The sequence below is a fragment of the Channa argus genome, chromosome 13 (assembly GCF_033026475.1).
Source record: "Channa argus isolate prfri chromosome 13, Channa argus male v1.0, whole genome shotgun sequence".
Classification (NCBI taxonomy): Eukaryota; Metazoa; Chordata; class Actinopteri; order Anabantiformes; family Channidae; genus Channa; species Channa argus.
In genome coordinates this window covers 19,203,492-19,231,490 of record NC_090209.1, presented here as the reverse complement: position 1 = coordinate 19,231,490, position 27,999 = coordinate 19,203,492, and the positions used below count along the sequence as shown (strand labels likewise).

At 38.1% G+C, this 27,999-nt stretch overlaps 1 protein-coding gene across 3 annotated transcripts; it reads right to left on the bottom strand.

Moving 5' to 3' along the window:
- cep104 (centrosomal protein 104) lies at window positions 1-27,525 on the bottom strand. 3 transcript variants are annotated; one of them, XM_067525909.1, is made up of 23 exons: window positions 27,406-27,525; window positions 26,254-26,380; window positions 25,940-26,113; window positions 25,659-25,797; window positions 24,925-24,987; window positions 22,214-22,290; window positions 21,982-22,023; window positions 21,588-21,756; window positions 18,834-18,989; window positions 18,519-18,743; window positions 17,548-17,757; window positions 17,080-17,247; window positions 15,880-16,053; window positions 11,614-11,790; window positions 8,703-8,885; window positions 7,903-7,998; window positions 7,515-7,581; window positions 7,095-7,167; window positions 6,797-6,905; window positions 6,569-6,707; window positions 4,392-4,459; window positions 2,455-2,542; window positions 1-507 (listed from the first exon to the last, which is right to left on the bottom strand). In XM_067525909.1, exons 2-23 carry the CDS (start codon window positions 26,364-26,366, stop codon window positions 383-385), a joined length of 2,835 nt encoding a protein of 944 aa, XP_067382010.1. In that variant the 5' UTR covers window positions 26,367-26,380; window positions 27,406-27,525; the 3' UTR covers window positions 1-382. The 3 variants fall into 3 exon arrangements, 2 of the variants coding, with proteins under 2 accessions (XP_067382010.1, XP_067382011.1); XM_067525910.1 differs by lacking the exon at window positions 21,982-22,023 and having other exon boundaries at window positions 27,406-27,524; XR_010916273.1 differs by lacking the exons at window positions 1-507; window positions 2,455-2,542 and having other exon boundaries at window positions 6,569-6,723.
- Between the last annotated feature and the right edge of the window lie 474 nt (window positions 27,526-27,999).

Below are 27,999 nucleotides of genomic sequence, written 5' to 3'. Positions count from 1 at the left end.
TCAGATGAACACATTTATTACAGTCAACATCATCGTAACAATGTGCAGTACAACAGAAGTAAAATTATAGCAATATCCATAAATCTTGTGAGTAATTAAATCCTGATCCTGTTTATTAGCACAGCAGATATGTGATACTAGAGGCTTCAGAGACAAAAGAAGTACTGTATGTTCAGCTGTCTCTACTCTAAATCTCTGATTAACTCCCATTGTAATACTTGAAATAGACATACTTCACATCATTCTATTAAAAACTGGTTTTGACCTTCAAAATCCTATTGTATATGTTTGTGAATACATCTTAAACCATGTTATGTCTTTTCGAAAAATTGCCTATATGCAGGAATGCAGGTTCAGGACATTTGAAAAAGGAGTGGGGTTTCTATAGGTGTTTCCCTGGGGTCTGTCCTTTGGACAGGGCTGGGGTCCGGCCGCCTTTCCCAACAGCCCTGCCTCTCGCCCCAACCGACCAGGCCTGCTTCATCTTAGCGCCACCGACAGCCCTGCCTGCACACAAACAAACATGCATACAAAATGACATCCTTAATGAGCCGCTGTAAGATTTGTAACACAGAAAAAAAAACCTTTGTCGCTGTGCACTGCTTACCCCTACACAAACCAGCATTACCTGTGATGTGACTACAAAATGAAAGATATCATCGTGTGCAAAAAAAACCTGTGATGATTTAGGCTCGTCCTGGGAGAGATTTTATTTTTATTGTGACAAAGGGGCTGTAAGGTTACAGACATGCTGCGCTCACATCACAACGTTTACTTTTATTATTATTAAGTAAATACAGTAACTATGTGTCTCTGTTAAATATCCTATTACAAACATGGAAGTGTAAATATAAAGGAATTGGCATACACTGTAAAAACAAACCAAAAACGTGTTCATTCACTGTTTGATTGGTGTCCTGAAAGACCATCATCACTAAATAACAAAAAACAGCATTAAACGTGAATCATCAGGAACAACAAGTGGAGATATTTGTTCTCATGTAACATGTTTAGTGTGACAACTGTTTGTGTCCTCAACATTAGCCAGATTCTTGTTAGTTGTTCATCACTTCTAATAAAGTACTTCCTGAAGAAAATTCAATGCCACCTGATCTGCACGCCCTGTAAGTTCCACGTTGCTATTGAATGACTTCACGTGTCACCTTTCAAGTTATGTAACAGCATTTAGAAAGCTTGGTATAACAGGTATGGAGTTCAATTAGATGAATAAAAAAACTGCACAATTAAAATTATGCTGATAACTGAAAGTACAGACATGCACTTAATTTGTAGAAAGAGAACCACAGCTTTGTTACATTTCTGGGTAATTTTGTTTCATTTGACATATGAGTTTTTGAATGCTTGCTTAAGGCTACTTCCTTATATGACTTTAACCTTGGTTGACTGAACATCACATGGTATTGGGTGGCAGCTACAGGTGTATTGCAATAATTTGGAGAGTTTGCTTCAGAAATGAAGTTTTGGTGTATCTATTTATAGAACGGAGTAAAATAACAGGATGCAACATTCCATGAGGTGTTCGTAGAGAAGGCAGTCAACAATATCTTCTGGCAGTTATAATGAATTCCCGCACGTGTCCCGGCTTCTTTGTGTTACACAACACATTTGGTATGTGGTATGTGAATGCATTGTTTTCTGTAGATCACATGGCAATGATGCGTGATTTTGAAATACTGAAAATGAAAACTGCTGAATAACTGTTGACAATACCTGGATTTAATAACAAACGAAGCCTTAAGGGTTATAACTTAAAGATGTTCAACAACTGCTTCTGGCATGTGAGAATGTTGTACTATGTTGTACTGGCCACCTGTACAATCTAATGCAATCGAATAGAGCAGCTCTGCCATTTTCAATGTTATGATTTCTCACTTTTTATGTTGAAACTGTCAGAAAGTGGATAATTTATTATTATGATTTTGTCCCCCTCCCCATTCATTGTAAGTAGGGTGCCCAAAACATTAGAACCACCTCCTGGTACAACGCACTCCAGTATGACCTCAAAAATAAACACATGGTTTCAACTTAAAAAAACGATAAATTATAACCTTGGAAAAATGGAACTCAGATATTGGATTGCTTTAGTACAGGTTTGCCTAATGTTGTAGCCAGTGAGTGTACGTTGAACAGTCACTCATTTTTATAGTTATGTTAAATATCCTTCAAAAACAAATGGGCAAAAGAAAATGGGTACTTGTGATAATAACTTACTGTAACATGTTCTGTTATAGTTCTACAACCACTACCACTACCACCACAAACACCTCCCAAGGTAAATTTGAAACCTTTTTGCGTGACTTTTCTGTGCTCTAAGGCAGGAAACTGTAGCGGAAAAGCTGCAATAAAAATGACCGAAAAGCACAGGCATGTTCTGTAGCGCTCACACTGAACACTGGGGGAGGTAGGCAAACGGAGAGCGTATGAATGCTTTACCTTGTGTCGGCTGGGTTTTCTGGGTCACCACAATCCTCCGTGAGTTTTGTTTACAGCCCTCCTTGCCCATGAGGTGAGCCTTCCAGGCCTGGAACAGGGACAAAATAAGTCAGTGAGTCCGTTCCTCTTCCAGCTACTTTCTTCATCGGGGCAACTGTGGTTGACTGTAGATCCAGTCAAGGCCCAAATGGCTGCCCCCCCCCCCCCCCCCCCCCCCCCCCCCCCCCCACACCCACACCCACTAACACTGCAGTCTTTCATTGGGCCTATGCTCATGGCTATGGCAGCGACTGTGTGACTTTCTCTTAATTTGTTCTTCACTACATTTTAGGGGTGTGTGAGGTGACAAAATGGAAGTAGTGAATCAGATTTTCCAAGAGAACTCAGAGATGTTACAATATTCAGGGATTGATAGTTGTTCACAGTCAGAGCACAAAAAAGTATAAAGGTAGCGTATTTTTATTTTTAATAATTGTTGTTGGGTAGAATTACATATTGTAATAGCAGTTCACATATTTTATAGAGGGCAAAAAGATTCTAGTTACTTGGATTATTACTTAACATTACTTTATGTTGGCATAAAGTTGAAGGAAGTCATGTTGATAATTTCCTCCTGGATTGGCCAATGGCGGATTATGATTGCAAATTCTTATATAATAAAAACCATAAACAATTAATTCAAGAGACATTATGTAAATCTCTCTATCATGTAACAATACAAATGGCTGAACTCATTGCAATTACAGGATCTCACAAGAACCTTTTACTGTAATTTCCCATCACGTCAAATTGAAATCTGACGGTAACCTTTGTAATGGGTCACTATAATGTGATTGTACATCGTAAAATCACCATCACATAAAAAGTTGACAAACAGAATTGAATGAAGCATTTCCAAAAAGAAAATGCACTGTGAATGCTTCAGTGCTAAATGGATTTTCCAAGCAAAGCGGAAAAAAGCTGAGCTTAAAAAAAGGATCAAAAAGACAGACAGTAAAGTTTGTTTCTTCTCTCTGTGTGTGTGTGTCCACTGTAGGTAGATTCACTCATTTTACAATTTAAATGCTAAAATTTTGAAAAGGTATCAAACAGGTTTATATTTTGAAAGCGTTTTTCCTGTGTGTGTGTCTGTGTGTGTTTCTCCACTGCATATCATGTGGGAGAAAATCTGTCAGTGTTTGACACGGCTGAGGCTGATCACATGACCTGATTCATCTGTCTGTTACCATGCAAACGACAGCTTTGAATCTGCTAAGTCACTCAAATATACTGAAAAAAAGGTGTGAACTGCTTAGACTTTGCCTCCTATTAACAAAAAAAATAAAAAAAACTGTTGCAGTGGGCTTCACCGAACATGGTCATTAATTTATTTGAAGATACTCAATCAAATGAAGGCGGGGCGGTGATATTAAAACAGCCCGTTTGGGATTTGAGGAGAATTTCTGGAGTTTCAGACAGCAGTCTCTCGGCTTCTGGCCAAATACTTAAATATTAACCCAAAAAAACTTTTACATTTTATACTGTATATAAGCAGCTAAACTGAATTTTTGATTTTACCTCCAAAACTAAAAAGAATGTGAAGAATGAAATGACATTTAGTTTTTTGAGACAAAAGAAACAGCTCATTTTGACCAAATATTTCTCTTACTTTGAAGTTTTTAAAAGGTCCACAAGGGTGGTGTGTTAACTCAACACCTGTTTGCTCTTTAAGCCTAATAGTAGTGTAGCTGGTTTCTAGTTTTTGGCCTGATATTAAAGAGGGAAACAGAAAAGCTGAAAACCCTTTTATAAAACATGAAGCATCTTTTTGGCTATTTTAAAAAGCAGCTCTGTACAAGTGATACGCTTTCTCAGTTAACAGTTAGCAGAAGAAAACTAATGATCACAAATCTGGTATAGATGAGTCCTATGTGTACCTAGCATGAATAGAATCTCACCTCCTCCCCAGGCATGAAGTTGTTGTGACACAAAGGGCAGTGGTTTGAGTCTTTGCCAGAGACGGGGGCTAAAAAAAGAAACACAACACCTATAAGCTGCTTGTCACACAATTACTGAAAAAGTCATCCAAGATATATATATATATTTCACATCTGATACAGAAAGGTTTTGCAGTCATTGAGGAATAGCAACATTAGGCTTAAAGCCATCATAACTAACAATTCAAGATTCAAGAACCTATAACTACCAAGGTAAAGACTGACTTGAGGTTTATGGTAATACAAAAGGAACACTGATGTTAATTATTTATGGAAACATATGGCTAATGTGAGCATTAAAATTGCATTATCAGTCTTATGTCTGAGACCGTAAGCATCCTGCTTCAAAATACTACGTACAAGGACACAAAACCAAGATCTAACTTCAAGGATATAAACTTGAGACTAAATTGTTTCATTTTTGTACATGTAGACATCATCATCTAAGACCGACCTATTACATGTTAATGCGTAAATGATTGGATGTTAAATCCAAATAGATTCAATAAACTGTCAGATTAATTGCTTGTACTTGTCAAATAAATAACATCGAGTTTAACTGCCAATAAGCAGACAATGTAAGAATTGGTTGACTGGAATAAAATTGTGAAAGCATTCATGACAAGTAAAACAACAAAGCTGATGTATGAAAAGATTAAGTTTGGCGGATGACTAGCCTGTTCAACCTGTCCAGAAATGCATTCATACTTTGAGCATTAAGGTTTAAAGTATGCAAACCTCACCTTTTAAGCATGCGAGGGAAGTTTGCAGATGACACTGGCAAACAACAATGCTTTATGTAAGATACGTGAAACGTGTCATATTACCACACTATGGGAACCAAAAGCCGTCCAACAGGTGCAGCTAGAAGCAAGCAATGTAGTTTAAAATGTCCCAACTTATTGTCCATTTAGTGACAGGAATAACATTCCAGTTACAAGCCAGTTGGCTTGACAGGCTGTTGTAGCAAACTAATACAAGCATGTTTCCTGTTAGCTCACCAAGCCTCACATATAGTTCCATAAAGCCAGAGCCAAACACACATGTTTTTAAATCACATGTCACAATCACATGTCACATTTCACATGTCAAAGTAAGATAAAAGAGATTTGGTGTCTGTCAATCTTAAAGTAAACCAAAAAAGATAAAGATAAACAGCTGGGTACAGTACACATCACAGCACAGAGCATCCTCAGGGATCATGGATATGGCTATTTTATCATTCCTTCATTTAGGCATTTATTGTAAAAATATCTTCAACTAAATATATGTGATCATACATGAAGACTTTATATACTGTAAATTGAAGTTGACTTGTACAACATGTGTGTCCTTTAAGATTGGGAAGCAATGTATAAAGGCGTTGATGGATTAAGTAATTACTCCAAAGTCAACTGCCGCTTAATACCCACAGATAATTATTTAGGTTTTGAGCTACAGCTCTTTGTGGATAACTTCTCCTGCCCTGTTCTGTGCTGTGGTTGACCATCCACGCACTTTGTTTTTAAAGCGCTATAAAAATAAAGATTGACTGATTGATTGCTTGATTGAATTCTTTCCCATAATTAAGACTGGCGACTTGTCCAGGGCGTACCCCCCCTCTCGCCCAGTGATAACTAGGAAAGGGTCCTGCCCCTTGTGACCCTTAACGGAATAAGAATATAGAAACAGAATAGAAATAACGGCTAGATTTACATAATTAAAGTATGTATGTATGTTTCAAAGGGACTAATGTTTTTGATGGCACTTATTTGCTTGGTTAAAATTTAAACTATGATTGCTTCCAGTAGATCATGTCACAAAGGATGACATCATGTCCCGGAGCCTAGTGATTAAGACCCATGCCTTGATATCTAGTCCATATCTACAATTCTGGCTCAGAACTTTGAATACATCTTATGGCCCTATCTTTTTTTTTGTAGGCCATCTTAACTAGTATTTTCTATTTGTTTATCAAAGACATAATGTGGCGATAAACAGACATGTTATGTCCCTCTATCTCTCTTCTTATTATTCATTTCTGTATTATCTTCAAAAACACCATGCCAAAAAGAAAAGAATAAAAATTGTGCCTCTCTAAACAAAAAAAAGAATAATTTTCAAAGTTTAAGGCATAAAAAAATTCAGCTAGGACTCACGGTTGCAGCCAGGACCCTGGACATGGCGAGTCACATCTTCAGTGGCCACTGCCTCTGAGCAGTGTGGACACTTGCTGAACTTGGACCTGCTTTCACATTCACCCACTAGGTGCTCTGTGAGGCTGGCTATCTCGACCACCTGATAAACACAAAGGCTTCAGACAGTGTTTAAACAGCCAGGCAGATGCCCTTTTTTAAGAAAACCCTTTAGGAAATGTTACTATTTACTTGTCTACATTCATCACAGCGGTGTAGCATTGGACAGTGTTTCCAGTAGTGAAGGTCCAAACCATCTTCTGTAAATGACTCGTCCTTTTTACCACAGAAGATACACAAACTGAAACAGAGTGTGTAAATGCTGTTAAACCACATCATACTGTAATAAAGCATTAGCCTTAGCAACGGCAAAATAAGGACATGAATACAATAAAAAATAAATAAAAGCTTAATCAATACACTCTTTGGAAAATCAATTTACAACTATAATTTCAATTATTTATTTTCCATCAGGGTGTGGGTTACTTACTTGTCTAGATCATTGATAGATTGTTGGGCATCTACACCATCTGCAATCTTTTTCTGGGGCAATTTTGTGGCAACTGTAAAAACAATACACAGTATATTTTAATTGTCATGACCACACTACGTGGATGCCATTATCGAAAGCATCAACACAAAAGTACTGTATCTGCCACGTTTGAACAAAATACAATGATAGAGAATTTCTTAATCCAAAAATGGCATAAATGTCTCCATGTGTATGCTTTTGAAAACTGGGAAATGGTTTATTCCCTTCAGTTCTGAAGACGTACAGACAGAAGGGATAATACATCACTAAAATAACTACAAATCAAAACACTGCAGTTAGATCAAATAGATATCTTCAGTGGGAGTAGAGACTGACTAGCTTTTGTCTTTGTCTTTTACTATGGACATGTGTACGTACGTGCTTTGCCAGATTTTTGGGGGTGTTTCTCTGTTTTTTGTCCTTTGGTGCTTTCATTGCTTCTGTCCTTCAAAAGCACACAGAGAACTATGAACAATTATCAGTATAGAGAGTTACAAAAAACATGCAATCATACAGGGAAAACTCTAAACAACATAAACCGTTGCTTTAGAGAGAGAAAGTTTAATAGAGGGTTGAACACCTTCATACATCATAATAAAATATAATGTAGCCATTTTTATTGTCTGTAGGTGTGAATAACAGCCCATGTACTGCTAAATATTTACCAAATAGTAAATATTCTAAAACTCTGTGTGGAGTCAAATACACATTAGTATAGCCATAACGAGAAGTGATGTAATTGCAGTCTGATGACAGCTCCACCTACAGTGATCTCTTTCAAGGCAGCCAGCTGCTCCTGAAGAGAGTGGATCTCCTCCCTCTGCTTTTGCCTCTTCTGTTGAACACCGCCCTTCTTCAAAGTCTGGGTGAACAGAGACAGTCAAGCTTTATTAGAATTATTTTGGTTTTGATTTTTTTAATTTGCACGTCTTAAACTCTTGGCTGCAAACTCACTGTTCCAGCAATGTGGTGTGGTTTGTTGGCAAAAACTCACACATAGGGGCACTCTCAACAGAATGGCTAGATTTTGTTAAGTTTTACTACATTTTGTGTTGATAATATGAAAAGCTCAAGTTTGTTAAAGGTGCAAATTCACAAGCACAACAGTTAGTCATGACATGATTGTTAAAAAATAAACACAACACTACAATATATCTACATTAATCATATGGGGATCTGACGTGATCAGATGAGTAAGACTGGCTTCATCAAAGGACGCAATCAGCTGTCAGTGCAGCATGAAACTCTAACTTCTTTTAATTTTTACTGTCAGCTTAGAAAAAAGAAAAAGATTCATTGTCACGTAGTCGCCTCTAAAAAAGCTGAGCTCTTTTCAGAGAGTGCATCCATCTGCCAGGTCGAACAGGTTCACATTCCACCTACCATCTGCTCCTTTCTACAGTCTGTTTGGAAGAAATAACAATATGAACACTCACTCGGCCTGGCAGGTTAAAGCAAACCATTTTAACAGAGTGAATATAGATAATCATATGACTATCATAGTTTACATCTGGTTATCCATAGTTTTACTTAAGGGAAGAGGATATCAAGTATCCGAGGTCTCACCAGCTTTCCGTCAATCTTGGCGAAGCCATCAAACAGGGTTTTGTAGAGGAAGTTATTAGGTGTCGCACCATGACTGTGTGGAAGGTAGCTGAGAACAGCAGTTCTGTTCTGCTGGTACATGGATAAGATAATGCGTATTGTCACCTCTCGAACTGCACTGTGCTCCAAAGCTGCTGTACAAAACTGACAAAGAAAAACAGTATAACATGTATTAACGTGTACATTTGGCAGGAGTTTTTACAGACTGAGTATTACTATTTAAACAAATGTAAAAATGTGGACAACATCAAAGTGGACAACTTTAGCATTGGTGTGAACTACTAAACAGAACCATTGTTATTTTATGTCAACTTTTGCACCTTTCAGCTTTTCTGACTGAGCTAAGAAATCACTAAATAGCTTTCAGCTATTAGCTTATGCCTTCATACATAGTTGTCATAGTTATACAATGTTGGATTGTAATATCTCAAATTTAAAGCTGCCATTTGGTCCAGGCCTTCCTTTTTCTCTGAATTGCATTTTAGTTTTTGAGTTTTTCAAATTCCATGTATTTTAACAAACAAAGTCAGAGCTTTATTTCTTGAAAATTCCTCCAAAGGAATGCACATTTAGACATAGGAGCCCTTTTATCTAACAAAATACTTGTGAAAACAGTCATAACACAATGACAATCCAGCCAGTAAAAGCCATTAACAAACAGAAAAAATGAGTTACAAAGGTCACTCATCCCTTGCTTTAACACAGGCAGCTTGCTATTATTTTCTGTTGTTTCTGATGTCAACTACTTCTGTCACTTATGCAAAATTCAATCAATCTATTTTGTCAACAGAGCTTCTGCTTCAGAGTAGATCACCCAGGTAACAGTGAAGAAAATAATTTTTCATCACATAAAACTATAATCAAAGAGGCTAGATAGCATCTGTAGGTTTTAGCTGTGAATTTAAGGAATTTACTTTGTAATATTTTTCGTTTTTTTGATCATATCATTTAAAAACGAGTTTTTGCGCAACATCTTAATGCTTAATATGCTGATTTTTCTGTTCATGTTTGACTGAAAAATTTGATTGGAATATATACATTTTTTTGCAAACCAGCCTCCACATGGTTGTTCTTATTTGGCACATGCTTACTTATCTACAGTATTTCTATGTACATATCCATGCACCTTTTACTGCCTTATCTTTGATGTTTTGTTCAACTGCAACAGTGAAACAATAGCTGAGGGACTGTGCCAATGCTCTAAAATAGATTTGTATCCTTGTTTTGTAACACTCTATTGGCAGTGAGTTTCAGTTCAAACCTGATTCTCATCAAACTGTTGATGTGACAGTCTAACTCTCCTGTCACATCTCAATCCAGACTTGAACTGTTTCCCAAGCAAACAGCAGAACAAACAATAAGAGGCAGCCAACACAAGGTAGTCAGTTGCTGAGCAAGCATGAACAAACGTGCAAACACTGTCCACCCAGTGACACCTGTGTGGCTTCTGAAAGAGGAAAACCTAACAATTTGCTCACACTGACAAAAGCCATGCAGAGTAAGCTGAGTCCAGTGAGATGGGTGGAGGACTGGTCGTAAACTAGACAGGGGAGGATGGAATGCCTCATTGTCTTGCCCCAGTCTGGTCAACAGTTGAAGAGTTTGCACATGGATATTAGGTCACTACTAGCAACCCAGGCAGGGAATGAACCCCTTTAAAACCGTTGTACAATAATTATTAAAGTTACAGTTTAGCACTTTAGCTAGCACTAACCTGAGTCCTCCCTCACCCTGCTCTGATTGAGGAGTTCAGTGAGTCTGTGTCATGGGAAGTTTCCACCTCACCTCTTCACATTACGCATAGGAACATATTTCTATTAAAATAATATGTGAAAAATGTTGCACACTGTAACTTTAAGCCAAATTTAATGAAACGTTTGCACAGTGGATGCTTATTTCAACAATGTAACAATACAGGCATTACAGTGTACAGTATGTGCCTTACACAGTACATGTGCTATCTTTTATAGAAGGTATGCCATAATTGCTATTCCCAAATTGTTAAATATACGACTGGACAGTTGACACATTGCTAAAATTGACAGTAATTGTTATCAACTGTAGTACAGAAATATGTGAATGGTCGATTTTAACTTCCAGTACCTAATGAGGCAATTTTTGGCTGATGCTGGTAAATTGTATTAGTTTGTTTACCTTTATTTGTTAAAAAATCTCACTGAGATCAAGAGACCTGAAAATAAATAAATTACCTGTGCACAAATGAAAACCATAATGACACATTCACTGCAAAACTAAAAAAAAAACAATCACGAGTGTTATAAAAGTATGGTATTCTGTCCAGGAAATTACATTAAATATCCTCAGTTCAATGTTGGTATGAGTAACTTTTACAGTGCTGTCTTTCTGGATTCACAAGTTCTTCATACCAGGGAAGGAATTTGGTGTCTGCATATACTCTAAACTAAACTAAGAAAACTAGATAGCAAGACTTAATATATGTAGCAGTGAATGTATTACACTTTAAAATTATTTCAAAAACTTTATAGCTGGACCACAACCTGAAAATAAATGTCCTCAAAAAGAATATTTCTTGCATAATGGAAAAGTCCCTGAAAGCCAGTTTTAAACAGTGTAACAACAGAAGCAAATGGCAGCTGAGGGCCAACCTGGTGGCTTTTTTTTTAATTTTAATATGTATCTCAGGCAAAGCTGTGCTCAACTTTTGTAACCTGAGACTTTTGGAGTCTCATTGTCGTGCAAATAAACCTGTGATGGTCAGCAAACAAAGAAAAAAGCAACAACAGACACTTTTCTCTTTCATGTCAGAAACAATAAACAACCCAAATTAAAGACAACATCACTAAATAAATTGATGGATAAATACGTTCAGTTTTACTTTTAAATCCTTTACCGTCATGATATTGTCGAGTGTAAAGCCTGAGTTTTCTGTACCCAGTACAGCAAGTAGATTCTCAATCAGCTCGGTCCGACTCTTAGCTAGACGAGAGGGGAAGTTGGATTTAAAGGGTTTCACCAGTTCACCAGGGATTATTTGCAGGACCCGGACATCCTTCAAAACAGCAATTTCCTAAAATGAGAAAGACACAATGACAGCAACAAGTGATTCAATATCATTATAGACCTACACCTTTAAATGAAATAACTTTTTTGTTTTTTGGTTTTTTTTTTTGCTCTACTCCAACCCATATGTGTGATGCTGAAAAACTCTTGGTTGTTTACCTCAAAAATATGGGTGACACAAAAAAATTGTGTATATAGTATATAGTGCATTTAGAAAAGTATGCAGACCCTCTTTACTTTAAAAGTTTTGTTGGGGATACGAATGCAAATGTTAACAATTTTATTGACTGGACATGATTCTGAAAGGCACACGTCTCACTGCAGAAGGCCTTACAGCTGTAAATGCATACGGTATCAGAGCAAAAGCCATGATAACAAACAAACTGCCTGCAGAGTTTAGAAACAGGAATATTATGAGGCACAATTCTGGTCAAGGCTATAAAAAAGATTTCTGCTGCACTGGATCTTACTAAGAGCACAGTAACCTCCATAACTTTTAAATAGAAAAAGTTTGGCAATACCAGAAATCTTCCAGTCAGTCGCCTGGCCAAAATGAAGGCCCTTAGTAAGAGAGCTCATCCATCACTGTAGCCCTTCACCAATCTGGGCTTTATGGCTTTAGTGGCTGGACAGAAGCCTCTCCTAAGTGCAAAACACAAGAAAGTGTGTTTGGAGTTTGTAAAATAGCACCTGAAGGACTCTCACACTGTTAGGAACAAGATTTTCTGGTCTAATGAGACCAAGACTGAACTATTTGGCCTCAATTCTAAAAGTTGTCTGGAGAAAACCAGGCACCGCTCATAACATGCCCAATACCATCCCTGCAGTGAAGCACGATGGAGAGACCTGAAAAAGGCTGAGAGGATTTACAAAGAATGGCAGTTAGTCTTTCAGTGCAAGTGTACAAAACATGTCATGCACACGAGTAAGGTCTGAATAGTTATGTACATGTGATATTTCAGTTTTGTTTTTTAATTTACAGGTATTTCTAATTCTAAAGTTTTTACTTTAGTCATTATGGGGTACTGAGTGTAGATTAATGAGAAAGAAAATGTATTTAAATTGTAGTATCAGACTACTACAGTTTAAATTCATTCAAAAAGTGAAAAAAGTGAAGGGGGTCTGAATACTTTCTGAAAGCACTGTGTGTGTGTATATGTATATATATATATATATATATATATATATATATATATATATATATATATATATATATATATATATATGTATGTGTGTGTGCTTGTATGTGTGTGTATTCATATATTATATTATAGTATAATATAATATAATATATAAAATGTGTCCTCAACACACAAAGAGGCATTCAGTTAGGCGATGATTTCAGAGGGCTGAGACTGTGATCTAAGCTAAACTCATTAAAGACAAGCTTCTGTAGTTCATTGACGTCACCCCTTTCTCAGGACAGAAGTTCACACACCCATGTATGAGAACACTGCAACAGCTTTCACAAAGTAAATAAACCCCAACAATTTTCCAACATATTGCTCTCTCTTACTTATATCCACGAATAGTTAAAACACAACGACAAGAAGAGGGAAATTTAGAGGGTAATGCATTTTAGTGCTGCTGCATGTAAGATGAGACTGAGCAACGTAAATGTCATCCCTTACTTTGGATAATGTGCTTTTTTTTTAAGTTAGCTCATGCATTTGCAGAAACTCCACAAGTCTTTACTCAGCAGTCTGGTTGAGGCACACATACAGATGGCATCCATCTATGCAGCCAGGGTAACTATAATACAGGGCTTATTAAAGGACTGGGACACAAGATGACATCACCACAGACACCTTCTAACTTGTCTAATTCAAGCTACACTACAGCAAACTGCAGCATGCAGTTTAACTTATGTTAAAAAAGCTAACTTTAAACAATTTGTAATGCTAAAAAAACCCTTTGATTATAATTTATAAAACAGGTTGCATAAATGTGTTTTTGTTGCATAGTGATATGCTTTTAAAAAGGCATAAAGACAAAGAGAAACTGAGAGGGGTCTGGTAGAAAAAATATCTCTTTCAATCCTGACATATCTTTCTTGGAAGAACGTACCTAAAATCTAATTTGAAGGAGATAAAGTCCTATATACTCAGAAATGGACAAATAAAAGCACAAAGCTTAGATAAGTACTATTTTACAAACCTGTCTCTGGAAGAAAATTGGACTGTAAACTCGTTTGCTTACAGTGGGGGCAGCTTTCTAATCCCCATTTTGAATGTAGACTCCTGGTTCAAAACCATCAGGCCTGTACTGCTGGTCCATGTATACACGGTCATTGCCGAAGAAGTAGTTTGTGTATTTATATACTGTCCTTGTTTATGAAAGGGCTTACACATTTAGTCAAAGCACCTAATAATAGGTCGATATCCTCATTAAATGATTTACAAAAAACGTTTAATTTCTGAGTGAACGTTTTCTGAAATCTTCCCTTGGTGGAAACTGAAATGCTTCTTTTGGGTTTCTTACTGCGAATCTTAAAAATGAAGTCATTTTCAGACCAGTAGAATAAAAGTAGACTTAAATATCACCGGCTTTCAGCTTGTACCTTCAGGGGTCAACACAGTGGAATGTGTTCCGCACATTGATTTGGCATGAGGTTTTACGCTGGATGCCCTTCCTGCCACAACCGTCCCATTTTATCCGGGCTTGGAACTGGCCCTTGGTGGCTGGGTGGAGACACACCTGCTGGGGTGGGATTCAAGCCCAGAGCCTTCTGCATCCCAAGCCAATGCTTTACCACTAAGACACCAGGCCCCCCTGATAAAAGTACACTTAAATAACTGTGTAAATTGTCGATCAGATTGTATAGGGGAGGCTTGGTGGACACTTGTAGCCCCAAAATGAAAGCAAATCTCTTACCATGATCAATTAAAAAATAATGTCAAAGAATATGCAGTACTTTGGCATAATAAGTAATAGCCAAACCAAATAGACATAAAAACATGTGTTGTAGCTTCCCATTCTATGTTTTTTAATTTATTTATTATTATTTTTTTGTCCTTTTGGATAACCCGTGAGTTCAGGGTCGCCACAGCGGATCATTGTCCACATGTAGATTCGGCACAGTTTTTACGCCAGATGCCCTTCCTGATGCAACCCTCCCATATTTCTACCGGGCTTGGACCGGCACTACACAGCTGGGGAGGGGAATGGGCTGTTGGGGGTTCAGTGTCTTGCCCAGAGATCCATCAACATATAGACGTAACTGGGATCACTGACCCTGTGGTCCATGGGCTACTGAGCTACAGCCGCCCTGATAGCTTTTCATTCTATGTTTGATCCTGCAAAATGGAGAGTCAACAGGAGAAATCTCTAAATAGTCTTTTACAGAAGATTTTTGTACACATATTTTACCAGAACATTACTAGTGTCATCAATACAGGCAAGCAGAAAATGTAAAAATGTGTTTATGCAGAAATTAGCTATATTGGAAAGTAGTAGTTGCACGAGAGGATTTTATTTTTACTTTACAAGGAAACAGCAATTCTTCTTAAATACAGAAGTGTGCAATGAATGAATAATTAACTGCTCATCTACAGCCTCAAAGTTAGGACATTCATTCACTCTTTTTTAAGTATCTGTGTGAAGCCACTCATTAAAACAATGAGGATTTCTTTATGAAAAATAATTGTTAGATATGTTTCATGGAGAACAGATTCAACGACATGGAATTATGTAATTTTTAGAAACTGGTGTACTAGGAGTTTTTCTAAATCTGTTTCATAGTCATGGTATTTCAATGGACACAGTCAGATGAGTTTTTTTCAATAATCTTTCCTGTCTTTGAAGAGGAAAGATTGTTCCATCTTATGTCTTATATGTTATTTATAATCATCTTGGATTTTTATTGAAGCGTGGTTGCACTGGTTTGATTATGTGCTAGTCTTTACTGTCATCCTGTCACGTGACAGATCCAGCCTTGTATAGGCCCACATCATTCTATTCATTTTCAGATAGCATGAATATCATAAAAAAGTCTTTACAGAGCTCCGTGCAAGACAAGATGGTAGATGCAAAATCATATTTCTTCAGTCAAAGCAAAACTGCTAAAGAGGCAGATCAGTCCAGGGTGTTACAATACCTGAATGAAGGCAGTGGCCATGGTCCGGATACGGCTGGCTGACTCTCCAGTCCTGGCCAACAAGTTGGGCCATGTCTGCTCCAAACAGTGGGTCACCTCAGTTCGGCCCAACCCCAGACCAGGAATTGACTGCTGTAGCAATAGCCGCAGCAACTTTAAAGAGGCCTGGAAAACCTGAGAACACAAACACAGTGGACATCAACTCCACACTTAGTGGACATTCCAAGAAAAGCTAGCATCAGGATGAGGTCAATTAGCAAATAGGCTAGACATGGCAATGTTTAGTTGATTGGTTGGATCCATGGTATGTAACTCTGGACCTTGAGTGCCACAGTCCTGCTTGTTTTCCAACTATTCCGGCCCAGCAGCTGCCGATTACTTGGATCAAGTGTGTTTAGTCAATCAGATGTTGAAATTCTATTTTAGACTAAGATAGACTCTACCCTTAAATTAGAGTAAGTAGGTTGAGTATATAGAATATAAAGGTCTGCAATGGCTCTTTCTGTAATCGATTAAAGGTGATGAGACACACTGTAACCACCAGACAGTGGAAGCCAAAAACATAAAGTTATCTGCTTTAATTCAATTATCAGTCCATTGTTATTAATTATTAACAATGCACTGGATTTTACATTAATGTAAAATGTGTTGTTTGCTGGGTACATTTTGACTAGAAAGACGTATATATGATAAAAACACTGGCCTTACATTATTGCAGCTGAAACTACCGTGTTGCCAGAGGAAGTTCTACACAACAGAGATGAGTCTAAGAACATCTTTAGTAGGAAAGTAGGAGTAGGAAATGAAACAGTTAAAGTCTTAATGGAGCATTCTGTGCATCAATGTGGCTAGGAAAATAATTTACTAGAAGCATTGTGGAACCACCCTTTTATTACTAACTACTTCCAGAAGAGTTAATAAGCCAATGTTGTCAAAACTGTTTGTTTTTTTTAAAGGAGGTAGCTCTGGGAGAGAGGTTGCACATGTTACAGGGGAAACATTGTTGAGGTTGTACACGTGTGAACGAGTGCCCATGTTTTAACAAAATGAATGTTAGTTCTGTTTCTACCAAAAAATATTTGAACATGATTTAAAGAAGACCTTGTCAGTGACAGTAAGTTTTATAGAGATCCCTCTCTGTTCAATTAGCATTTGTAGAAATACACCAACAACAACCAGGTTTTAAAGGAAAAGACTTACTGCTAATATTTTATCTGTGACGCCCTTCTTAACCAGGAATACTGCTGCTCTTATCATGTTTCTCAGCTCTTCCTTGGGGGTGGTGGGTGATACCTCCAAAAGCCTCTTGTACACAGCCAGCAGAGCCTCCTCTCTGTATGACCAGGTTTTGGAATACGCTCCAGCCACCTGAAAAAATAGAGGCAAAAAGTGCAGCCAAAAGGGCAGGAAAGGTATCACATATAGCAGTTATGTGGGTATTTCAGCAGATTGAGCCATCTTGGTATATAGATCGTACATACACAACAAAGCCATGTGTCTCAACTACTTTGCAGGGAAAGTGATTAGCAAAAGTCTATGGTAATATAATACACACTCTTAATATCCTGAATAAATAACTAATGATCATTTTGGGAATACTTATATAGAAATTAAATCCTAAGATCAATCACAACCCTTAGTTTGTAGTGCCCCCTTTCTCTTTCTTACCAGACTTAGTCCATAAACCTCTATTGGTAGGCCAGCCTCTCCGTGGGCCTTCTCTGTAAGGGGCTCTGGTTCTCCACTTATACATGTATCAGGGATGTGGGCATCATGACAAGGAGAGTTATGCTCTGCAGGGCTCTGGATGGCCTCCACTGGTTGGTCTTTCCGCTGAAGGGCTGGTAGCGGTGTTTCATCAAAAGGCACACTGGTAACCTGTCATAACAAAACCACAACACTGGCATTTAAAAATTGAAATATTACATTTTCAATACACTATATTCAACTTTGATGTAGTTATCCTAAACTAAATGAAAAGTTCTGTATGTGTATTTCTCAGTACACAAAACAATACATTTTTAAAGATGCCTCAGTTTAACTAGTCAAACAACACACACATTCTTTTTAGTAACTTTAACTATCATCTGATCACTAACAAGGTTGATAATTCAAAAAAAAAGATGACAATAAATGTTTAACCCCCTCTATAGAAAAGTCCTTCCACCGGCACCCTGCTGTCTTGTACACAAGGCTTAAAGCATTGGCTTGAGGCCAGGTTGGCAGTCGCTAGAGTCAGCCAACTGTTACACGCTTTTAATTAAAAAGTGAAACCCAAAACTGCAGCACAGCCAGTCTCAGTAGGTGGTGAGTAACCTATACAAGTACCTGCTGGTTATAATCTGTGTGCTCCGTGTTCCAACATTAGAAAGGCTTAAGGAGATGTAGAGATGTGTTCTTGAAGTGCTACAGTGGGTTAGATTATTTTTGCAACTGTACAGGAAGTTATGCAAGCATAGCAAGACACAAGCACAGTAATGCATATTGTTTGGGGGTTCTCAGGCTTCGTCATCGCTGACCCTCTACAGAGTCTGCAGAAAATAAGTATGGAATTGTTCCAAGTTTTTCGTGTTAGCTGGTGAACATATCTGATGCTATTTAAAGATATTATGATGTGTTGCATCATCAGTGGCACTTACATTTTCCTTGTGTACAGCAGAAGTACAGCGCATTTCAGGTTGTCTATTAGGTTTGGGCATCACAGTTTCTGTGTATGGCTGTTGGTTTGGAGGAGCACTGATTTTCTTCCCTTTCCTGAATGTTTCTTTGGTCACAAGAGGCTTGGTGGGGACTGAATGAGGGCCTGGAGAAGGCGGATTGGCGGGAAGATCCTGGGCTGTGGATGAATCTGCTGCTCTTTTGATCTGGTAATAGGGTAGAAAGACACAGCAGAAGCCATTTTAGGCAGAACTTATTTATTTAGCCACATACTTCATCCGTGGCTGATAACTGACCACCGTCATGTCCAGCAGGTTGTGGACCTCAAGCTGTTCATAGACTGTCCTTCTGTAGTCTTCCATTAGGTCCTTCTTCTTTTTTGCCAGGTCATAGTCTTCCTTTTCGATAGCACATCGCTTCTCCACATCATATCGAGCCAAACGCTCGCCCACCTGGAAAAGACCGTAACAGGTAACTGTAAAAAAGCAGCCGAATCAAACCTGCACATAGTCTAATTATGGTTTTTGTTGATTTGTGCATTTATTGACTAATATAAGTCAAGCTGTACATATTGTTTTCAAGTAATGCTGCTTTCAGCTTGATGTATTATTTTACAGTATCTATAATTATCTTGGCAACAAGAATAGAGCTTCTGCTAACAGATTTACTGCTCTTATAAGCATAAATCAATACACTCCTCATGATACAGCTGGGGTCGTTGTTTTGGCAGACTGTCAGTTCTTTTCTTTAATCCGAATGCATTAAGTCTGTGTGGGATGTATTAGATGCGCAAATAGGTTTGGTTGCATGAAGGTAAATGAGCTGGGCAGTTCCAGGCTGGCAGCGATTTTCCCCTTCTGAGGTGACAGCACTTGACATAAAAAGATCTTCATGTAGCACAAGAGGAAGGGCTTATGTCCTTTCTTCCCAAGCAGCAACCTTCTTACAGAACCTGGATTCTAGTGTTGCTAATCTGACTGGATTGTGCATAGTTAGAGAAAATAGCTCTTGTGCAATAAGAAGATAACAAGCAAAAATGTGGGTGTGCCAATGTCCAAAGATGTTTTTCCCTTAATCTGGCTAAACCAGATCAGCTTGTTACAGCCTGTGTCATCATCTGACCGCTCCTCTTTTGTGCCAAATTGGGATTTTTAAAGTAATGTTAGTATATGTTGCAAGACTTTGGCAATTTTTATGAGGAGTACAACGTTATAATAACAAATAGTAAGTAGTAATAGTATGTCCACACCTACAGTATACAGTACATATTAGGTGAAATAAAAATACATGCTTTAAACCAAATGTTTGTGGCATGATACAGACAGGTGTGCTATACTGTCAATCATAAGGATTCACAGACCGGAAATTTGACATCTTCCAGTAACACAAATGGAATGTCTTTTTGAGGAATACCATGAAGCTGAATCAAGGTGCTAACCATGTGCCAATTGACAAAATCTGAACAACAATGTTTTGTAAAACTTTACTCTCTTCTGTTGAAAACAGAGTGGTGCAATCGGCACAGAAGCTTTTTTCCAATTTAGAATTGGAACCTCTAGCATATAGTGCTTTCTGCTAGTTAAAAACCTATTGGGTAAGCCTGTGCTTCCTTTAAACAAAAGTGACCGAGTAAAGCTGAAGAAATACAGAAGGAACGGTAAACGGTCTGCACTATATAGCGCTTTACACTGCTTCCTATTCACCCATTTACACTCGCAATCACACATACACACTCATACACCGATGAAAACACTCACCGGGACCAACTAAGTTGGGATTCAGTGTCTTGCTCAAGGACACTTCAACATGGGGCCGAAGGAGCTGGGAACTGAACCAACAACTGAAACAACAACTACAATTGAGATTGGTGGACAACCGCTGTATCTTCCTGCACCACAGTCAGGGCAAATTCTCTGACTTCTATCTCCTTTCTTTATGTTTTCTCAGTACCCCGTACCATTATAAACTGCACTCTGATATCTTGAGTGTGTGATAAACAAGTGATTTTCAGCATGACTGCTTGCTCCATGGTTTTAATATACCGTGCTAACAAGATGCTTGCCTATATGTCTATTATCTGGTTACATAAAGCCTTATGTAGTGGCAGAGACACCTCCCATTACCATCACTGCAGCTGTTAAGCTCATTAAGAATTCATGGTCAGCATGGTAACAGTGTATACACAGGAGGTAAGAAACAGGAATGTGAGCAATGTTTAACAACCACTTCTACAAATAGTGATGAAACTGGACTATATATATAGACAAACAAAGTAAATAATTGCAGGGGAACTATCAGAACTAGGGATTTTTAGCATGTGTATGAATGCATTTACATGCACATACTGTAAGTAACCTAGTTCTACCCATCTTTCTGCAATACGCATATTTCTTAACTGTCATGTGAACGTGAAATGTGGTTACCATAATTTGGGTAGAGGATTAGAGTAACCTGATTTCCCCAGGTAGATTTCTGCCAGAGTGAATGTGCTTGTCACCAAACATCATTAATGTCACAAAAGTTCACCTAAAATTTGCTGTCATTATGGTAATACAACTCGAACAACCTTTCAACTGCAGCTTTTACTTATTTAGATTTAATATCAAAGACAAAATATGCGTGTACTTCAGGTGGCTTAAATGAACAGTTTGGGGATTATTCACTTTCTCACAGTGAGTTAAAAGAGAAGATTGACACCACTTTCCCCATGTCTGTATGGTAAGTATCTAGCTAGAGCTAGAGCCAGCTTATCATAATGTTAGATAGCTAGGCTGGCTCTGTCCACATCTTAAAAACATCTGTATGGTAACCTTCAGAGCTCATCAATTAAATATATATTTTATTTGTGTTTAGTCTGCACAAAATATTAAACCATCAATGTAAGAGTTTTTTAGAGGCATTACATAAGAACTAATAAGACAAAAGACAAAAATGCTTTCACTGCAGTAAGAACACACTTTAGTATTTGCGGTGCACACTGCTGAAATATTTGGGGTACATGTGTCCCTTACTCTACAGCCCCTTTCTCACCTTTTCACCTAAGATTTTACCTTCTGCAGGTCAGCGATGGCCTGCTTCAGGTTCTTTGCCTGCTCATATTTCTCCTGCCGGACCATGTCCTGCTTCTTTTGGTCCAGAAGACGGATAATGTGGGCAACTTCAGGGTCCTGATACATATCAAAGGCTAGGTCATCCAGGGGGGAAATGGGCTCACATTTTCTGGGTGCAAGGACAGAAAGAAAACAGTGTTTACTGCTACTCCAAGTCAACAGACACATCAAATAAGATGAATAATAAAAACACTTGAATGAAACACGTGAATAAAGAAAAGACAATAGCTGATATAGTGTTTTAGAAAACGCAACTGCACAATAAATGTTAAATTATTGTTTAAGTCGGTTCACATTGTGCAATTTGTGATCAAAGAGGAAAACACTGACTGACCCCAAAGAGACGAGACCTGGAGGTGAAACGTCCATTGGGGGTCTATATATTTAAAAAAAAAAAACATAAAAAATTTCAAAACGTGTTTTCCTCTTTGCATGGTGGCCACCTGCATTGTCTTGAAATGCATGACCCTGAATGTCTTATTGTTTGGCTTCAAGACTAAATGTCTTTGTTGAACAATGTTATTGTCACAAGACAAAGAAACTAGGGTTCAATGGCCTAGCCTCACCCCATGAAGGTCGTGTCCAAGGCGGCTTCAAGCTGGGTACTGTTGAGGTAGTGTTCAATCAGCTGCTCTCTGCTTGGCTGGGGGTAAACAGATGGACAAATTACACACATGTGCATATATAGTCTTGGAGTACTATGCCCACACAAGCTTCAAGGTGAACCTTTACTTAGGCCTAGTAGTAACGTTACCCTTTAAATTAAACAATATAAACAATAACTTCCTGGATCTTACAATGGAGTCACTCTAACAAACACAAAAGCTCAAACCCAGTCATTAATCAGAACCTACTGGGTCACAGGAAAACACATCACCTGAAATGTTAAGCGAAGTTAAGTCATTATGTGAACAAGAAACAATATCTATTGATGACAGCATTCTTGGAGTTCTTCAACATCAGCAACATCAGCATTTGAAAGGAGGAAGTCAGGTGAAATCAACTTATTTATATGGCATTTTTCGCACGTGATCTTTGGGCACAGGCACGATTCTCTACTGGACATCCCTGCATGGGCTCAGGAACACTTCCAGGACTCACTGAACACAGTTCACCATGCAATCCACAAAAGTAAGTTAAAGCTTTATGAGGCAAAGAAGAAGCCATACTGTATGTGAACATAATCCAGAAATTCCATCATGTTCTCTGGCCCAAATCTCATTTACAATGGTCTGAGGCAAAATGGAAAGCTGTTCTATGGTCAGGTTATTCAAAATTGGAAATTCCTTTTGGAAACCATGGGCGACCTGTCCTGCAGACTAAATAGGATCCAAGACCATCCTGCTTGTTATCAGCAGACAGTTCAAATTCTTGCATCTCTGATGGTGTGGGGCTGCATTAGTGCCTATGGTGTGGGCAGCTGACACATCTGGAAAGGGACCATCAATGCTGAAAAGCACGTGGAGGTTTTAGAGCAACATATGCTCCCATCCAGACAACTTTCAGGGAAGGCCTTGCCTATTTCAGCAAGACAATGCTAAACCACATACTGCATCCATCACAACAGCATTGCTTCACAGGAGAAGAGTATGGGTGCAGAACTGGCCTGACTGCAGTCCAGACCTTTCAGCAATAGAAAACATTTGGGGCCTCATAAGACATAAAATCCAGTAATAAAGGCCCAGGACTGTTAGGCAGCTAGAATCCTGCATCAGACAAGAATGGGACAACATTCCTCTTCTAAACTCCAGCAACTGGTCTCCTCCCTTCCTATACGTTTACACACAGTTGTTAAAATAAGAGGGGATGCTACACAATGGTAAATATTCCATGTTTGCAAATCATTGCATTCTGTTTTTATTTACAGTTTACACATCGTCCCAATATTTTGGGAATTGGGGTTGTACTAGTATGAGTCCTTGCTAGCACAAGAAGAAATAAAAATACAAAAACAGACAGACACACATTTTCTCATTGGTTGTGTTTGTGATGACACTACAGTTTATCAGCAATGCTTAAATTCTGGAGATTTAATTGACATTTTTACCTCTACAGAGTATGAAGAAAAGTTAATGGAAGCACCGAGGGCAACCCGAACATCTTTATAGCAGCAAAAAATCTTTAACTTAATATTAAACATCAGGTTTTTTTAATCTGATTGTTCATGCGCAACATGAAAAATAATTCAGTCCAACTGCACTGGAGTATAGGCGAAATCTCAAAGACTTGACAAACACAACCAAATCTATCAGCCTCAGATACCCATGAGATAAGTGAGAAGATATAGTATGTATTGTATGTTCAAATATTGTTTCTTCATAATTTTTGAGTACTGACCCACTAAATGGACACATACTTGTACTACACTACAGCACCCCTTCACAGGACAAAGACAACTTTAACTCAAATATCTGATTTAGGAGATCAACCATCCAGGCAAGATCAGTGTTTTGGTTGAGGTGCACAGAGTCGGATTAGTAAAGCAACAATGCGCAGCCTGTTCACTGGAATCTGTGCGAGTGTGTGTCCCTACTTTTCTGTATCTCTGTTTCGGTGCGAGTGTTTTAAGGCACTCTCTCTCCTGTAGGAGCTGTCCGTCTGCAGGACGGATCTGATTACACTGGAGAACTAAAGGCTCCTGTGTGATTACATACTGCCCTCCCTTTGTGTCTCATTGCTACATTCCTGACAAAATATACACCCACACATAGCATTCAGGTATAAATACATGTGCAATTTTACACACTTCTATAATGTATTTGGAGCAGTCTATATGAAAACACAACATAAAACACCTATAAGGCACAGCTCAATCAGGTCTAGTCTTCTCTATATGATAATACAACTATGGCATAAAATAATAATTATTCTTAATAATTCTTACCTCACTATAGGTAAACTGAATCATAAAATCTATGACATTCAGGGTTATTGTACTAGGTTACTTATTCTTATGCAGCCGTTTCTGTTTTGTTGTATTATATGATACAATATTATATTATAATACAAATACCATCAGAACAGGGAAAGGCAGTTGCTCAAATGCAGTTGACCAGATGCAGGACAAATAAATAACTCATATACAAGACGTAATACTTTTTTGACCTGTGTGTAAGAGACCTTTTTCCATGTTGAACATACAAAAAACTGGAACCACCATCATTCAATTTTGAATGACTAGTGACTAATAACAGAGCAATGTTTTACAAGATCACAACACAATAGCACCACCTGCTGCTCTGCGGCTTTAAGTTCGGTGACAAGAGTGCTCACTTACAATTGTGTTGAAGGCATTCCCATCCAAAGAATCTCCCAGAACATTAATGGCAACCAAAGCAACCTGAAATTATAAACACATGTTGGTAAGGCAGTTAAACAAACCAAAACTGCAATTAAAAAAATGTGTTATGTGTTGGGAAAGTTTGGGAAAGTTCTGGGAGCACTAATAGTAGCTGCATCTATTGAAAAAACAGACAAAAAAATCAGGATTACCAATTGATAATGTTTCAACTATAGAAAAACTACCTTAAAATGTAAAAGAGCTACACCCACGCAAAGTGTGAGGTGGCAGCGCCAACCACTCACTGCGTGCAACACTGTGTGCTGCCTACAACTGTGACATTAATAGCTAATTACACTATTTATCATTTTTGTGCAACAATGATGTGTGTGATCAGCTTTGAAAAAAATACAAAGGTATTTTGTTTAGAAGAATATAAAATGAAAACAGGAAAGCCAATTGCAATAAGTGGGTGTGTTTTTTTTTGTGTTTTTTTTTACAAATTGCTTTTCATTGACTAAATATCAAATTAGTGAGATTTTCTATAATGTAAGCATTTTCTATAAAGTAAGCAATTAAATCATAGATGGCAACACCAGATTGAGCAACTTTCCAACCCAGAGTCAGAACAGAACAACACATAATTCAGGCAGATTGCAGTTTGCATTGATTTCTGGAAGAAACTTAAGTGAAACAGTTGTATGGTGTATTATTACAAAATAACAGAATACCTGATTGTACTGATTGTAAGAGTTGACATGGTTCCTGTGAAGGGTTATTCTCAAGTATGTTCCAACTGCATCTACATGCACTGACTTCAGTTCCCGAGCTTTGAAGCCTGTCTTCTCATTCACCGACAAAGACACATACCTGTAGTGAAATTATAGTTTGGCCTTTTAGTCCTAATCTCCTAAGAAATTTTGTACTCACATAAGGCACAATTCCTGTTTAAATACAATGAAATACAAAGTGCGTATTTCAAAACTGAGCCTGGCTGAGTCTGTAGTCCCACCCAAGTCTGCGAAGCTGCCCTGGGAACCCTGCGGTGCTTGTTTCGGGAAGGGTGTCACCAATGTGAAACTCCACCTTGGCTGGGATCAGGTACTGGTGAGCCAGCAGCTGCAGCTTCCTCACCCTACATCTCTCCGCCAGCTGGAGGGTAATGTGCTGAGGGTAGGAGCACATCCTACAGAGAATGTTGACGAACATAATATTTAGTTTCTTGAAGAAAACAAATGTATGAGTCACATATTCTTTTCATTGTTATGTAAAGTTGCCATTAATTAATCTGAATGTTTCTGGAATTAAAACACTGCCTTGTTGTACCTGCTGGATCTCCAGCCATTGACTGTGGGCGCATGGACCATGAGCTCCTTGGCACTGAAGTTGTCCTCATGACTTGAAGAGTTGACCACAAAAAATGCTATCTTCCTGGGCATCCCTTTAGTATACACTGACAGAACACCATCACAAATGTTTATATCTGTTATTTAATATTAAAAAAGCACAAAGAAAATAAATATTTGCAACAATGAACATAAAATATGTTTTTATTTTACAGGCCTGTTCCATCCAATTTGGCTTTATCAGCCTCTTCTATAATACAGAGAGCTGCTCTACTAACAATAGGTGACAAATGACGTGTATGTCCAGTTAAACCAAGCAATGACTTCCTAGTTATGAATGGGTACACCTCCTTTTTGCTGCTGACTGTAGTAACTGTGCAACAAGGACTGTTATGCACTGAATACTGGCATTTAATAATGTCTATCGTGAAGTTTTTGGTCAGCTAGTTCCACACATCCTAGTTTCAGGCCGCATTTTGTTTAGGCAGTGTTCACTAGCATTTACAAATTAGAGAAATGTAAGAATCAGAAGTTTATTCCATAGGACTGATGATCATCTGCTTACGTATGTTAGGCCATATTCAATAGCAGGGACTCTTATATATATCTTTACCGGTTATTGCTAAAAACATGGAACAACCTTAAGCCTTTAAACAACATGGGGTTAGGTTGCAAAGTTAAACTGCACTTGATCACGTCCAGTCCCGTTATGCGTACTGAATGTCAGCAGCTTTTCAGATGCAAGAAGCTTTAAAGATTCGGAGGGTTTAACTCAAGCTACGATTAATTCTAACACTATGCCAGTGTATGTTAACACAGTAGAGGATAAAATGTAAGACGTTTGTCGTGTGGTTCTCTTCGCCTAAATAAACTATCTTGTACAACTTTGTTGGATTTAGAGATTTAGATTAGAGTCTTTCTTGCTACATGTTGGGCGGAGGACATAAACAGTTAGCTAACACTACTCAACTACTCAATGAGCCAACACAGCTAATCCTGCATTAGCTGATATTTCGACCGGATACTGTCCAATAAACGTGCTGACAACTTTCATCCGTCATGTTTTTGTGTTGTTGGTATATAGTTTGGGGCAAATTGGGGCTTTCTTGCATGTATTCCAAAGATATCTTACCGTGAACACCCCCGTAATGTTGACAGCTCGCAAAAGCATCTCATCTCCATAACCACCGCTGACAACATCGAGAGCGCGCATTCACAGTGCACGACTGTCGGTATTTGCAATGGATTATGGTCAATGTAGTTTGATAACTATCATTTGACCAACGGGTATTTAAAAGATAACTTTACCGAGGTCCACGTTTTGTTGTATTATTTTTCCAAGTGATGAATATGTTAGTGTCGATAAACATTCAATTCAGGCTTTGTAAGGTGTTTTCGAAACATCTTCCTGGTCTTCTGGAGCAAACGGCCATACTATTACAGGAAGTGAAGTAGGATAACTCCAAAAATAAAAGCATAACGTGTGACGGTACATTTAAAACGGCTTATTGTAGTAACCATATAATGACTTCAGCGCAAAAATATGCAATATACATAAATATAACAGACGTTTAAACTTAGAAGATCTCACAATTCTATAACTTCAATAGTTTTGGAAATAATAATGCTTTGAAATTGTCCGGTTTTAATTAAAACATACACTAATGCTCATGAATTCGTGAATAAAATATTACCAAATGACATAAACACAATGTTGTCAGATTTC